This window comes from Aquarana catesbeiana, linkage group LG06 (assembly GCF_042186555.1).
Source record: "Aquarana catesbeiana isolate 2022-GZ linkage group LG06, ASM4218655v1, whole genome shotgun sequence".
Classification (NCBI taxonomy): domain Eukaryota; kingdom Metazoa; phylum Chordata; class Amphibia; order Anura; family Ranidae; genus Aquarana; species Aquarana catesbeiana.
In genome coordinates, this window is record NC_133329.1 from 122,553,366 (window position 1) to 122,565,484 (window position 12,119).

The following is a 12,119-nucleotide window of genomic DNA, read 5'->3' on the forward strand; positions in this document are numbered from 1 at the left end:
ACACTGCCACATGGTTTTAAACACATTCTGGAACTTCAATTTGACTGACCTTTAGTCAGATGCTAAGCCCTTCCACAAAACAGAACACTAATATATCAAAGAGACTTGAAAAGCAATCTGGGATTATACCTGTAACTGAAGCAACCGCAACAAACCCTTTCTGCTTAATTGGAACTGAATACTAAGAGACTTGCTATTTCATAGGGAACATCTAGAAACGTTAATGGTGCCTACACAGTGCCCTGAAAAATGGAGTTCCCCCTGAAATAAATCAGTGTACTTCCAGCCTGAACACTTCTGTTCTGTAGACTCATAGATGTATATCTGCAGTGTGAGATCTAAGGCACTGCTGACTGCTAGTTTTAGGAGAATTTGAGAAAGATTTGGTGACTACTGTACAGTTTTCCATGCTGGACCCAGGCTCTGACATCAGGAAGCTGGGCCCTGTGCTCTACCTACAAGGCAGTCTTCCTACAGAGACACAAATGGTATTCTATAATGGACAAAGATCAGCTACAGAGGGGACACAGGCAATATTGGTGACTAGTTCTTTGCCTTCTCCTTGCCTTTTTCAATAAAAGGTGGTATTGAAGGTTAATAAAGGTGTCAGGTAAAAGGCTTTCTGGGACTAAATGTTGATTTAGTTTTTTTTTCTAATACTTCCCTATATAAGTCTTCCTTTCAATAGGTTTTTAAGCTTTTTTTTTTTTATAATCCTCTACAGTTATCCATCACTGTAAAGGGAGAAAGACTAATCAGATGAGTGTCCTCTGTTCCAAAAATCTATTTCATGTTCTCACATCAAAACAAGATATAGCTTTGAAATATAATTTTGAAACCTAAAAGGTTTTGATCATCAAAGGCCCTGTTCACACCTATGCGTCTTAACGTGCAACTTTTGGAGAACGTAAATGCATTTGCATAGGTTTGCCATTGTTTTAATTGGTGCCAATTCACATCTGTGCAGTTGACAAGAGTTGGCCCAAAAATGTCATGCCCGTTATCTGATATGGTAATGTGCGTTATAGGGGCTTTTCATGGGTATGGCAGAGCATGTCAATGCACCTGCCCAAAGCAACATAAAAAAGGGCAGGAAAAACGCACTTGCATAGGTGTGAAGCCAGCCTTAACATACCTTTTGGACACTGCTAGGTTACAAAATTTGCAAAAAAAAAATAGTCTTGGTCATTTGGAAAAAAATATTTGATCAGCTCTGCCAGTACAGCAGTGGTCAATCCCAAGTCAAAACATGCCACAATAAAAATAAGTTTACCGCCACCTACTAAGTGCCAAGTCAAAGAATCCCAAAAAGGATCTTTTGCTTAGGAAACCAGCCCATAATACCTTCAAGACCTTTCTGTTTTCAAATCTTCCGTGACACATTTTACCAATAACCTTTGATACTCAAATGAAACACTATTTCATTATTCAATACAAAGCTTATAAAAAAGTATAAAACTACAGGTCAACCTACAGAAGGATACATACCTTAAAACTTAAAAATATTTGTCAAACACTTACAGGGACCGCCACAAAACCTTCCTTTGCATTCTTTACAATAGGCAATTCCATACATACCTAAACCAACAAGACTTTAAGTTATAAAAACTAACTTTCCTTCCCAATTTACCAGTCATAATACCAGGCCAAAAAGTTGAGCAGTCAGTAAAAACAGCATAACTGAAATCCACATGGGAAGCCCCAAACTTTCTTCTGCAAGAAATGTAAATTGAATTAAACTGTATAAAACAGTCTCACTGGCCTAACAGCTGAATGATAAGATGATCTATTGCATTTGACCACCTTTAAAAAGTCAACCACATTACTCCATAATCAACTCTTTTATACAGGTGCTCTTCACTGCACCTGTAAGATATGCATTTATGCCAAATGAGAATTGTACTGACGGGTACTAAATAGTACAGTTTTACCATTAAAGAAATCCTGAGTTTGGTTTGAAAGGCCATTTTGAAACCACTTTATCACTGTCTAAACTGCTCCAAGGAGGGCTAGGCGACATACTGATACAAAGTGTACCATCAAAAATGAGATGGTTCCACAGATGGAGTACTACATATATTTTTTGCGTTAAGAGGCAGTCAGTAGATTTCTAAATACGTAAATATAAATAAATAAATTATGGTGGGGTGAAATCTCCACTGCTTTCCTAAGCTTGTTTATGAAGGGTCTGTGAAGGTCCAATAAACATGCACATGAAAGTCCTATGAATTAAAATGAATACAGTTAACCTTATCCAATGCAACGAGCCAAATTCCCTGGCACAATAACATCAAGGCCTTAGCGCTGTCATCATGTTGGGATGGGCAAAGGAATAAAAGGCAACGCCTAATGTTTGGATAGGCTGGGAAGAAACCAAGAAACAATGCAAGTGAATCCCATTAAGTCCCTTTTAGAACAGGCAGCTAGTTCTCTCCTTCTGTAGATACTAGGATGCTGCAGAAAATGGTATGGATGCTGAAATGTCAGCAGACTTCACAATGGTGATGACACTGGTGGTGGCAACCTTAGTTGGGGTGATAGGTCCCCTGGCAACTGTGCGGGCGAAGGTCTGGAGGGCTTCGTACTTAGAACGTAGAGCATCCAACTCAAGCTTCATACTGGAGTTTTCCCGCGCCAGCTTATCCACTTCTTGCTGCAACTCGACTCGCTGCCTCTCCAATTCCTCTTTCTGAGTAACACGCTTTACTCGACAGCTGGCAGCGTAGCCTCGGTTCTTTAAGGTGCGCCTACGCTGCTTTAGGCGGATGATATCTTCTTTTGTGAGACCTCGTAGGTGCTGGTTTAGCTCCCGTACAGACATTGACACGAGTTCATCATCACTCAGTACTGGGGCGTTCTCTCCCGCCTCCTTCTTTACCTGCAAAAGGTAGACCAACGGTTATCATAATGTCCATACATTACAAAAGATGCTGACATTTTAAAAAAATTGTCAAAAATGGGAGAACTGGCAATTATGTCGTGGTCTCAATTCCAATCCCCCAGTAACAGTTAGGCATCCTTACAGAGGTTTAAAGCAGTTATCTTTTTTTATCCAAATACCCCTTGTAGTTCTCACTCTAACCCCCGCAATGAGCCCTATTGACATTTTGGGCCCCCGTGCAATAGCATAGAAGTAATATGTGGGTGCCTCTAGTGACAAAGGTAAAGTGGTTTTAAAGCACTTTTTTTTACCTTAAAGCATTTGTTAACCTAAAAAAAAAGAAATGGATCCTGCTCCCTCGCAGGTTCTATGACACAGTGCTTGTGCTGTGTCAATTGGCCCCCTGTAACACCTAAAAAACCTGGCTGATCCTGCCAGTTTCTGCCCTCCCCTATGTAAACTGACCGTGGTGTATCATGGCTGCTGAGCCTTGACGCTGTGGTCAGTTTACGTGCCTCTGTCATCCACAGCCCTGCTCTGTCTCCTCACTGCTCCTGTGTGTCCCCCCCTCCCTGCCTGTCAGCTCGTGAAAGTGTCGCCCCACCCCCCCACCCCCCGCTTGCATAACACTAACTTGTATACACCATCAGCACTGCCTCCTATTGTAGTATCCCCCCTTTGTGTACAATTTATAAAAATAAATGCTGCAAATAAATCATTTCAGTGCCAAGACTGCGATCACATGACCAGCCGGCTTTCTCCTCCTCTCCTCCCGACTGACGTCAGCGGGAGGGGGGGGGTGAATCTCAGCCCCTCCCGCTGTATCTGTCAGAGGAGGAAAGGAGAAAGCCAGCAGGTCATGTGATCGTGATCTCGGGTCTGAAATTAGGTATTTTCAGCATTTAATTTTTATCAATATCATACACAGAGGGGAACACTACAATAGGAGACAGCGCAGATGGTGCATACAGGTTAGAGTGGCTTAACAGCCACTTTAGTGCATTCCCTGCATTAAGATATAGAACACTCACTCCTCCCTAAACACTTACCCGAGCCTGTCATTGTTTCAGTGCTGTCCCAGCTTCAGGTCTTGTCTCTCCTCTCTTCCTCCTCTAACAGGGACTCGGATAGCAGCAGGAGCCATTGGTTTCTGCTGCTGTCAATCAAATACTGTGAGGAGGGAAACAGCATGGCTGGAGAGCAAGCCTGCAGGTGTACCCCCATAGCAAGCGGTTTGATATGGGGGCACATCTCGAAGAGAAAGAGTCCGGAGCACCAGCGGGGGGACCAGAGAAAAGGAAGTTCAGGACCGCTCTGTGCAAAATTATTCCACAGAGCAGGTATCATGTTTAATATTTTATTGTTATAAAAATGTTAGCATTTAGAATCACTAACATATAAAAAAAAAAGATAAAGATGCCACAATGACTAATACTCCACAATACACTAAGAGCAAAATTAAAAAAAGGCAAAGTTCAAGAAAAGTTCATTTCATGGGTTTCATTTCCTGACTGGTGGAAACAGATCATTTGGAAAATATGTTATTCTTACCAAGGCCAAGAAAATATGAACACATTATAACAAAAAAAATACATCTTACATTGAAATAAGCATATGCCAATACAGATCAATTCAAGAGGAATATTAAAGCTCAACTCCAGGCAAACAGTTAGACAAATTAAATACATATACGTTTTACCTGCCAAAGGATTTATATTTTTGCCTATCCAGTTCTGACACCTAAAACTGAACTTCGCCCTAAAGGGGAGGTTCCACTTTAAGTCCCGTCCCCCCCCCCAACACAGGGATCCTCAACCCCTGGGCCGCAAAGCAGGAGATTAACGGCGACCTTGGTCCGCACAGGGGCATCACAGACCGTGGTTGCAGCTGACCTGTAATCATTACAGTGCAGTCCCTTTTACATCACAGGCCCCCTTTCGGGGAACTGAGGACACTGATATAAAGGGGGAACTGTGCTATAAAGGGGGGCAGACTCCATGAATATCCCCTCCTGCTGGTCCCTGGAAAAATTTGTTGCCGTGAAACTGGTCCCTGGTGCCAAAAGAGTTGGCGCCCGCTGTGACCGCACATTTGGCACATGATCATATTTTTGGGGAGCGAGTACCTAGTTTTGATAGGTACTCATACTTCCATGGTGATCCAAGCAGAAGTTTGGCCTCTCCCCTTTTTTGGCCTGCAGCCTTCTGGGACACGTCACAGGTCCCAGAAGACCACAAGACCATTTCACAAAGCTCAACTCCTCACCACTCTGACACTGGACAGAGAGATGAGCTTATCATTTTTCAGCTTCTTCTTTCAGTCACTCTGCATGCTCCTTGCACTGCAATACAATTACGGTAATTTTCTCCTTGTTCTGATTCTCCCTTCTCCTGTCTGTGCTCTGCTGTAAGAGGGACTGCAAAGGGCCAATACCAAACCACATTTAGAGTCTTTCACTTCTTGCATTAAAAAATACATTTACTGATGTATTATTTAAAACAGAGCTGCATGAATTGGTGATTTTTTGTATCTGCCTGCATTCAGCTTTAAAGCTTTACAAGCAGGGGTCTCAAACTGGTGGCCCTCCAGCTGCTGCGGAACTACAAGTCCCATCATGCCTTTGCCTGAAGGAGTCATGCTTGTAACTTTCAGCCTTGCAAGGCCTCATGGGACTTGTAGTTTCTCAACAGCTGGAGGGCCGCCAGTTTGAGACTCCTGCTTTAAAGTGTATTGGCCATGGCCAGAAAAAAAAAACTTTTACAAGAAAAATTAACCAAAAATATCCTGCTTTTTATTATGTGGGGGGGGGGGGGGGGCGGCACAAACACAATCTGCAGGAACTAAATGATCACTGTGATTAATCGAGGACCACTCCAGCACCATTATATACCATCCCCAGTGAAAGCACGTTATTCATGCCTCAGTCATGTTTTAAGCAGGGCTGTCAGAGTGGAGACTGAACTTGGCTATCAGAGTTCCACATGTGCTAGATGTTTGACTAAGGAGACTACAAGGTTCTAGAATATTCAGCCCCTCACCAAAACAGGAACAAAAGCCATTACAATTATACAGGATGTATGTAGTGCCAACAGTTTGTGCAGCACTTTTTCAACAACAGGGCGAAAGTTTTAAATCTCATGAAATAAAGCCTCAAATCAAGGAGCTGAGAAAAAAAGCATCCTTCCTCAATGGAAGTTAAGAAAAAAAGGGTGGTGCGGCCACCTAGATTGCTTTTTAGTGCACCTGGTGTGTAGCCCAATTATTTAGCTGCATCTCTCAATGAAAAAAACAAGAAAATACATTTAAACACATTAAAGCTCAGTTTATTTTCCACGGAGTAGGGAACGATTATATATCCTGTTTACATTTTGCTGCGTGCATCATCATGGGGATGGTTACCCTATTTGTACTAAATTTTGTGTTGCCACCATTACAGGAACAGAGGCCCAATCTTCCATTGGGAACAAGGGTCCGGGTGACAACTGCCTAGGAAAGAATTTGGAGAGACTACTCGATTCTGTTCTGTCAACGGGGCAGGAAGTAAAGCTAATCTCCCCAATGGGAAACGAAGGCTGACAGTGGAAGAACTGACAGGTGTTTTAACCCTTTCCTACACTACTCAACACTTAAAAAAAAGGTTTAGAGTGTATGAACTGCAGTTTACTAACTTTTTAATTGCTCTTTTCTGAAAACTGCAAAACTGAAATGGGTTGTAAAGTCAGAAGGTTTTTTATCTTAATGCAGTCTATACATTAAGATAAAAAAAAGCTTCTGTGTGCAGCAGCCCCCCTCAGCCACCCTAATGCTTACCTGAGCCCCATCTCTGTCCAGCAATGTCCATGAGTGTCTCTGCCGTCCGAGACTCTCCCTCCTGATTGGCTGAGACACAGCAGCCACGCCAGTGGCTCCCACTGCTGTCAAAGTGTCAGCCAATCAGGAACGAGAGGGGGCAGGGCCAGGCCATGGCTCCATGTTTGAATGAACCCAGGGAGCTGTGACTCAGCTTGGGGGCACTCGTCAGGAAGGAGGGGCAGGAGTAGAGAAGATGGGGCCAGGAGCAGAGAAGACAGACCCAAGAAGAGGACGACCTAGACTGCTCTGTGCAAAACCACTGCACAGGGCAGGTATATAACATGTTTGTTATTTTTATAGCGAAAAAAAAAAAATAAAAAACACAAGACTTTACAATTCCTATGTGGGCACACACTCCCGAGCCGCCCAGTCTGCTTCTATAGACACAGACCAGGCGGTTCAGCCCTGCCACAGCATTTGATTGACAGCAGCAAGAGCCAATGGCTTCGGCTGCTATCAATCTGCCCAGTGAGGGTCTGGAGGGATCCTACAGCATGGGTGGTTTTTGACCTTAATGCATAGAATGTATTAAGTTAAAAAAACTTTAAGGCTTTAGAATCACTATAAAGATGTAGAAGCTGGGCTTCTGCATTATGTGTTTATGAGGGGAAAAAAACTGAGATGTCCCTCAGAGTTTTCGCTCTTCAAATTGTTTATGGTAGCTTGCAGTCAGTCCAAGGCAAGATCCAAACAAACACCCCGAAAGGTAAGAAAGATTTAAAAATATATATACAAATTTTAGATATACTGTGTAAATGGAAACAAAAGGTTTTTTTTCTTTAAAGTGACTGCAAAGTGCAAATACACTTTAAAAATATACATAGCTGGAAATCATCTTTAGATAGTTACATTGGTCCACCTTGGTCTGCTTAGTGAACACAGAAGGTCGCCCGTTCTGCACGAGCCACACTCAGAATACTTTGCATTTTTTAAATGAATGCATAGCATTCTTTAAAATGTATGAGGTGGAAAGGCGGGCGATTGTGTCACGGTCTCCACCTAATGCAAAGTGAACTGTATGCTTTAATCTGCCATATCCTCCCCCCCCCCCCCCAGCATATTAAACTTTCACTTGCTCCTGCAATGAGGAGGACAGCATCAGTAGAAATACCTAGGGTTGTGCCACCAATGAGGCAAATTGAGGCAGCCACAGGTCTGGGCTGCCCCGAAGGTTTGATAATTCCAGATAATTTGTCCAGCCCCAAACTGCACAGTAATACTGGTCTTTATGGTGCAGGACGACAGCAAAAAAGGCTGCCTCAGGTAGTACCCATTTCTTCTGGGTATGGAGGACCCACACCATGTTACAGTGCTGATCATTTGGAGTCTACAGCCCTCTTGCTACAACTTCAGGAACTCATAGCTTTCAAAGCACATCCCTTCACTCTCCACAGTTGAAAAAAAATGGTGTTGCAGCAAAGGTGAGCCAAGTATTTGCAGCTAGCTGGTGAGGGTTGTATTAAAGTTCTAGGCAGATCCAAGTTTCAAATTAAAAAGTGTTTGCTAACCCCCCCCAAAAAAAAAAAATACAGATCCTGGTCCCTTAAAGCCGATTAAACAGCACAGTGCTTGTGCTGTGTAATCTGCCCCTCACTAAACTGTAAAAAACCTCCCTGTTCCTGCCACTTCCTGTGTCCCCTTCTCTGCGCTGACCACGATAAACAGGGCTGCTGAGCCGTGGTCAGTTTGCATCCCTCCGCCTCCGTCATCCACAACCCTGCTCTCATGTTTCCTCTCTCCCCCTCACCCCCTCCTTCCTGCCTGTGAGCTCCATGTCCATCTCCCCCGCCCGTCGCTATTAGTAGAAATTATAAATTGTCACTGCCAGCCCCTTTATAATAGGCAGGCATATCACACTGCATAAATTTGAAATTGCTGCGCTGATTTACCCATTTTTATTTTTTCAAACTGGCTGCAACAAAGATGGTGGACCTGGAGATCTGAGTGCACAGATCTTGACACCAAAGTCCTAAAATAAATCCCGAAGATGCTCAGTGACTCACTTTGCAGTTATATACCCAAAATTTACATTATTTTAACATACCAATCCTTTAAAGTGGTTTTGCAGGCAGAAGGTTTATTACCTTAATGCATTCCATGCATTAAAGTGGGAGTAAAGTCCACTTAACTTGTACCTACAGGTAAACCTATAATAAGGCTTACCTGTGGGTACAGTGAATAAAACTTGCACTGTTTGGAGATATTCGCACGAGATACAGCCGGTGAGGTACCCGTACCCCTGTGATGTCATCCTGGCCCCAGCCATTCACATAGCAGGAGCCTGCGAACCTGGAAGACCGGGTGAAGATGGAAGCGCCAGGGAGCTGTAAAAGTGCTGCACTGGAGGACTCCGTGTGCAGCTAAGTCTCTAATCATGTGCTGTTATGGGGTGCATACTAGTACATTATGACCTAAACCTGCAGAGGGCCTGATTTTTTTTTTTCATATTTGTGGAGATTTACTACCACTTTAAATAATAAAAAAAAAAATTTCTGGAAGCAGCCCCCCCAATACTAAATCTCATGATCTTAATTCAGCGATGAGCACAAGAGTAGAGGCTCGCTCTCTCCTAATGGGCTCAGGCACAGCAGCGGGAGCTATTGGCTCCTGCTGCTGTCAATCACAGTCAGTGATGAGGGGGGTATGACATCTTTATTTTTTTTTTAAATAAAAAGTTTGCCCTTAAAATCACTTTAATTTTTGCCTTTTAATACTGTGTCTATAGCCTTATGACTGTGATTATATAGCCTTATGACTGTGTCTATAACCTTATGATCACAAAGTTTCTGCCAGCTACCTCATAAACACATGATTACAAAGGAAATGATCCCATGACTGAGCATGTATCAGCATAATAGTGTTTTTTCTTGGTCAAAATGTGAACACTTTTCAGTTTTCATGACAAAAAAATAAAATGATCCTCTCCGAACACAATGATATCTACACTTTTCCAGTGTTCACCAAATGCGCCACAATTATGATCCAGATGGGAGTAGCATCTTACCTTTAATGCCTTGTTTGGTTTAAGATTAGTCGTCATAACCTGTAAACAATCACCAGGACAGAACGGTGCAGAAAAAGCAACTGTAAAAGAAAACAACAGTTTCAGATTCACTGAATTCTTTGCATTCCCCAAAACACCGTACAGATATACAGCAACAACGTGCTATGACAAAACAGTCTAAAGTGAATCCAATATCAGAGTTAGGGGAACTTACCATGAAAGTACCCAAAATGTAACTGGAAAACACACAGTAAGAACAGACCTTGGGAAAACGGTTGACAACCAAAAGCTGCAACTGAGATTCAGCTAAACTGGCCACTAAGCAAAATATTAAATTAAAGCCAGAAGCCGATTAGCGTAAATGCCAATGAGAACCTATAGAGATGAAGAAATGAATGGTCGAGAATCACCTCTTGGCAACATGAAAAAACACACCGGAAACTGGTTCATGCGTGTTCACAATATGACAATGTCACACACACACACACGGCTTATTACAAACCCGGCATTTAAATCATTGATGAAAAGAAAATGTAGCTGAAAACACTACAGATTTCCCAAGGATGGTCACCATGGAAACCATCAAAAACCAGCCAACTTGGAGACTGTAACCATGGAGACAAAAAGGAGGAGGAAAAAAAAAAGAAGAAAAAAAAAAAAAGGGGGTCCAAGTGTGCGAATGACTTGAGGGCAAGTCCAACAAAGGAAGGCAAGAAAAAGCGCAAACAGCCTCACTGATGGCAAAGAGTGTGGTGATTTGGGAAGCAAAGCACTCAAAAGATGAAAGGATGACTCCCGCATGCTTGTGATATGGGAATAAAGATCAGAGAGGGTCAGAAACACATCATAAGAGAAAGCAAGACTGAAGCAGGGAAAAAAAAAAAAAAAAAATCAGAATGTGGTTACTATTTTGCTGATTAAGGTACTGCTCTTTTATGTCACCGGCAGTTTTTTTTTTCTTGCTGCAGCTGGAACGTGTTAAATCTTAAGGATTAGCTCTATAGAGAATTTTAAGTGTTTATTTCGCTATAGTAGAAATTCACAAACAAAAACAGGGACTTCAAAAGACAAAAATGAAGAAAAGTCATTACTAAGCACTTGCAATGTTCTCAGCTGGCTAGCCGCTGAGCTCTCATAATGAAAGGAAAAGTGCCACAAGCATGATCATAACAAACCGTGCTCACGTTAATTAATGGAAGGATTAACATGCCTTCTACTAGCAAAGGAAGACATCTCATCTGGCTAATCTCCTACATTCACTGCAACCTCAAATCTGACCAAGTAGGCTGGAATAAACTAATTCCTTTTATTCTACAAAAAAAGGTTGGCTTTTCAGATCAAAACAGTCTAGCTGCAATATGTCCTCGGGTCTCCGATTTCCGGATTGTTTTGCTAAATCAAGGGTGATCTAATTAGTGTGGATTGACAAATAAATACCACAACTCTTTCCAAGAAGGGAAATCCTGAAACTGCAACCTGTAAAGGGTAGTATGCCACTTCTGTAAAGTGTTAATAGACACCCATATATTCCAACCAAGGAATATAAAAACACATGCACTGCCAATATCAGAAAAAAAAAAAGTAAAAATAGTGATTCAGAATCACAAAATCGGAATAAGACGATGAAAAGGGCACATGTGCACATCTTCATTATTCTGTGTGATGATTACAGTGGCAAAGTCATATGAAAGGCTTGCATCACAAAGATGATCAGCAATTTCCCGGAATCTGCTAAATTTGCAGTCTATGTTCACATTTAATTTGCTGACCAAACACAAATCTTCAAGCAACCACGCTTCTAAATATAAACAAGCATTTCTACCCGTAATGACAATGGAAATGGAAGCTGCAACCTCCGTATGATTCTCTCCAGTCAGGCACACATCACAGGATGATAGTTACCATAAATCTGCATTTCATTTTGAATGGATCACTGGAATAAGAGAAACGGTTTGCATAACCACCTAGGGCTGTCTAGGCAACTTCAGATAAGGCAAGAAGAGGGGCACTGCAAGATGCAGCACATTTCTTTTTTAAAAGCAGCAGCAGCACATTTTAAGAGCAAGCTTTGGAAAGATCTAAAACACTTCACTAGGTCAACCAGCACTTATGTCATACTTGACCTAATCAAGAGAATAGGTTTCTCAAAAGCTTATCCTAAATATGTGGACATTTGCACAAATTTAAAAGAAAGCGACGTCTGAGTATCTCCCTTATAACTTTCTACATAACTGGAATAAAGCAAAAATTAATGTTCATCTAATAAAAATAAATAGGCAGCAGTCTCTAAGAAAAAAAAAAAGCATAAAACACTACAAAACAGAAGGCCCACGGTTGTGATCCCTTTCTTCTGACCCCCCCTCCCTTTATCCTATGAAGAAC

At 42.0% G+C, this 12,119-nt stretch overlaps 1 protein-coding gene across 2 annotated transcripts in view; it reads right to left on the minus strand.

Annotated features, from left to right (window-relative positions):
- Window positions 1–1,931: 1,931 nt before the first annotated feature.
- The window catches only part of MAFK (MAF bZIP transcription factor K), a 57,335-nt gene continuing 47,147 nt past the window's right edge, over window positions 1,932–12,119 (minus strand). For both annotated transcript variants that reach the window (XM_073636745.1, XM_073636746.1), the window contains exons 2-3: window positions 9,738–9,817; window positions 1,932–2,878 (exon numbers count right to left, since the gene is read on the minus strand). In XM_073636745.1, coding sequence (XP_073492846.1) covers window positions 2,447–2,878; window positions 9,738–9,773 — 468 coding nt within the window. In that variant the 5' untranslated portion in view covers window positions 9,774–9,817 and the 3' untranslated portion in view covers window positions 1,932–2,446. The remainder of the gene's footprint in view (window positions 2,879–9,737; window positions 9,818–12,119) is intronic.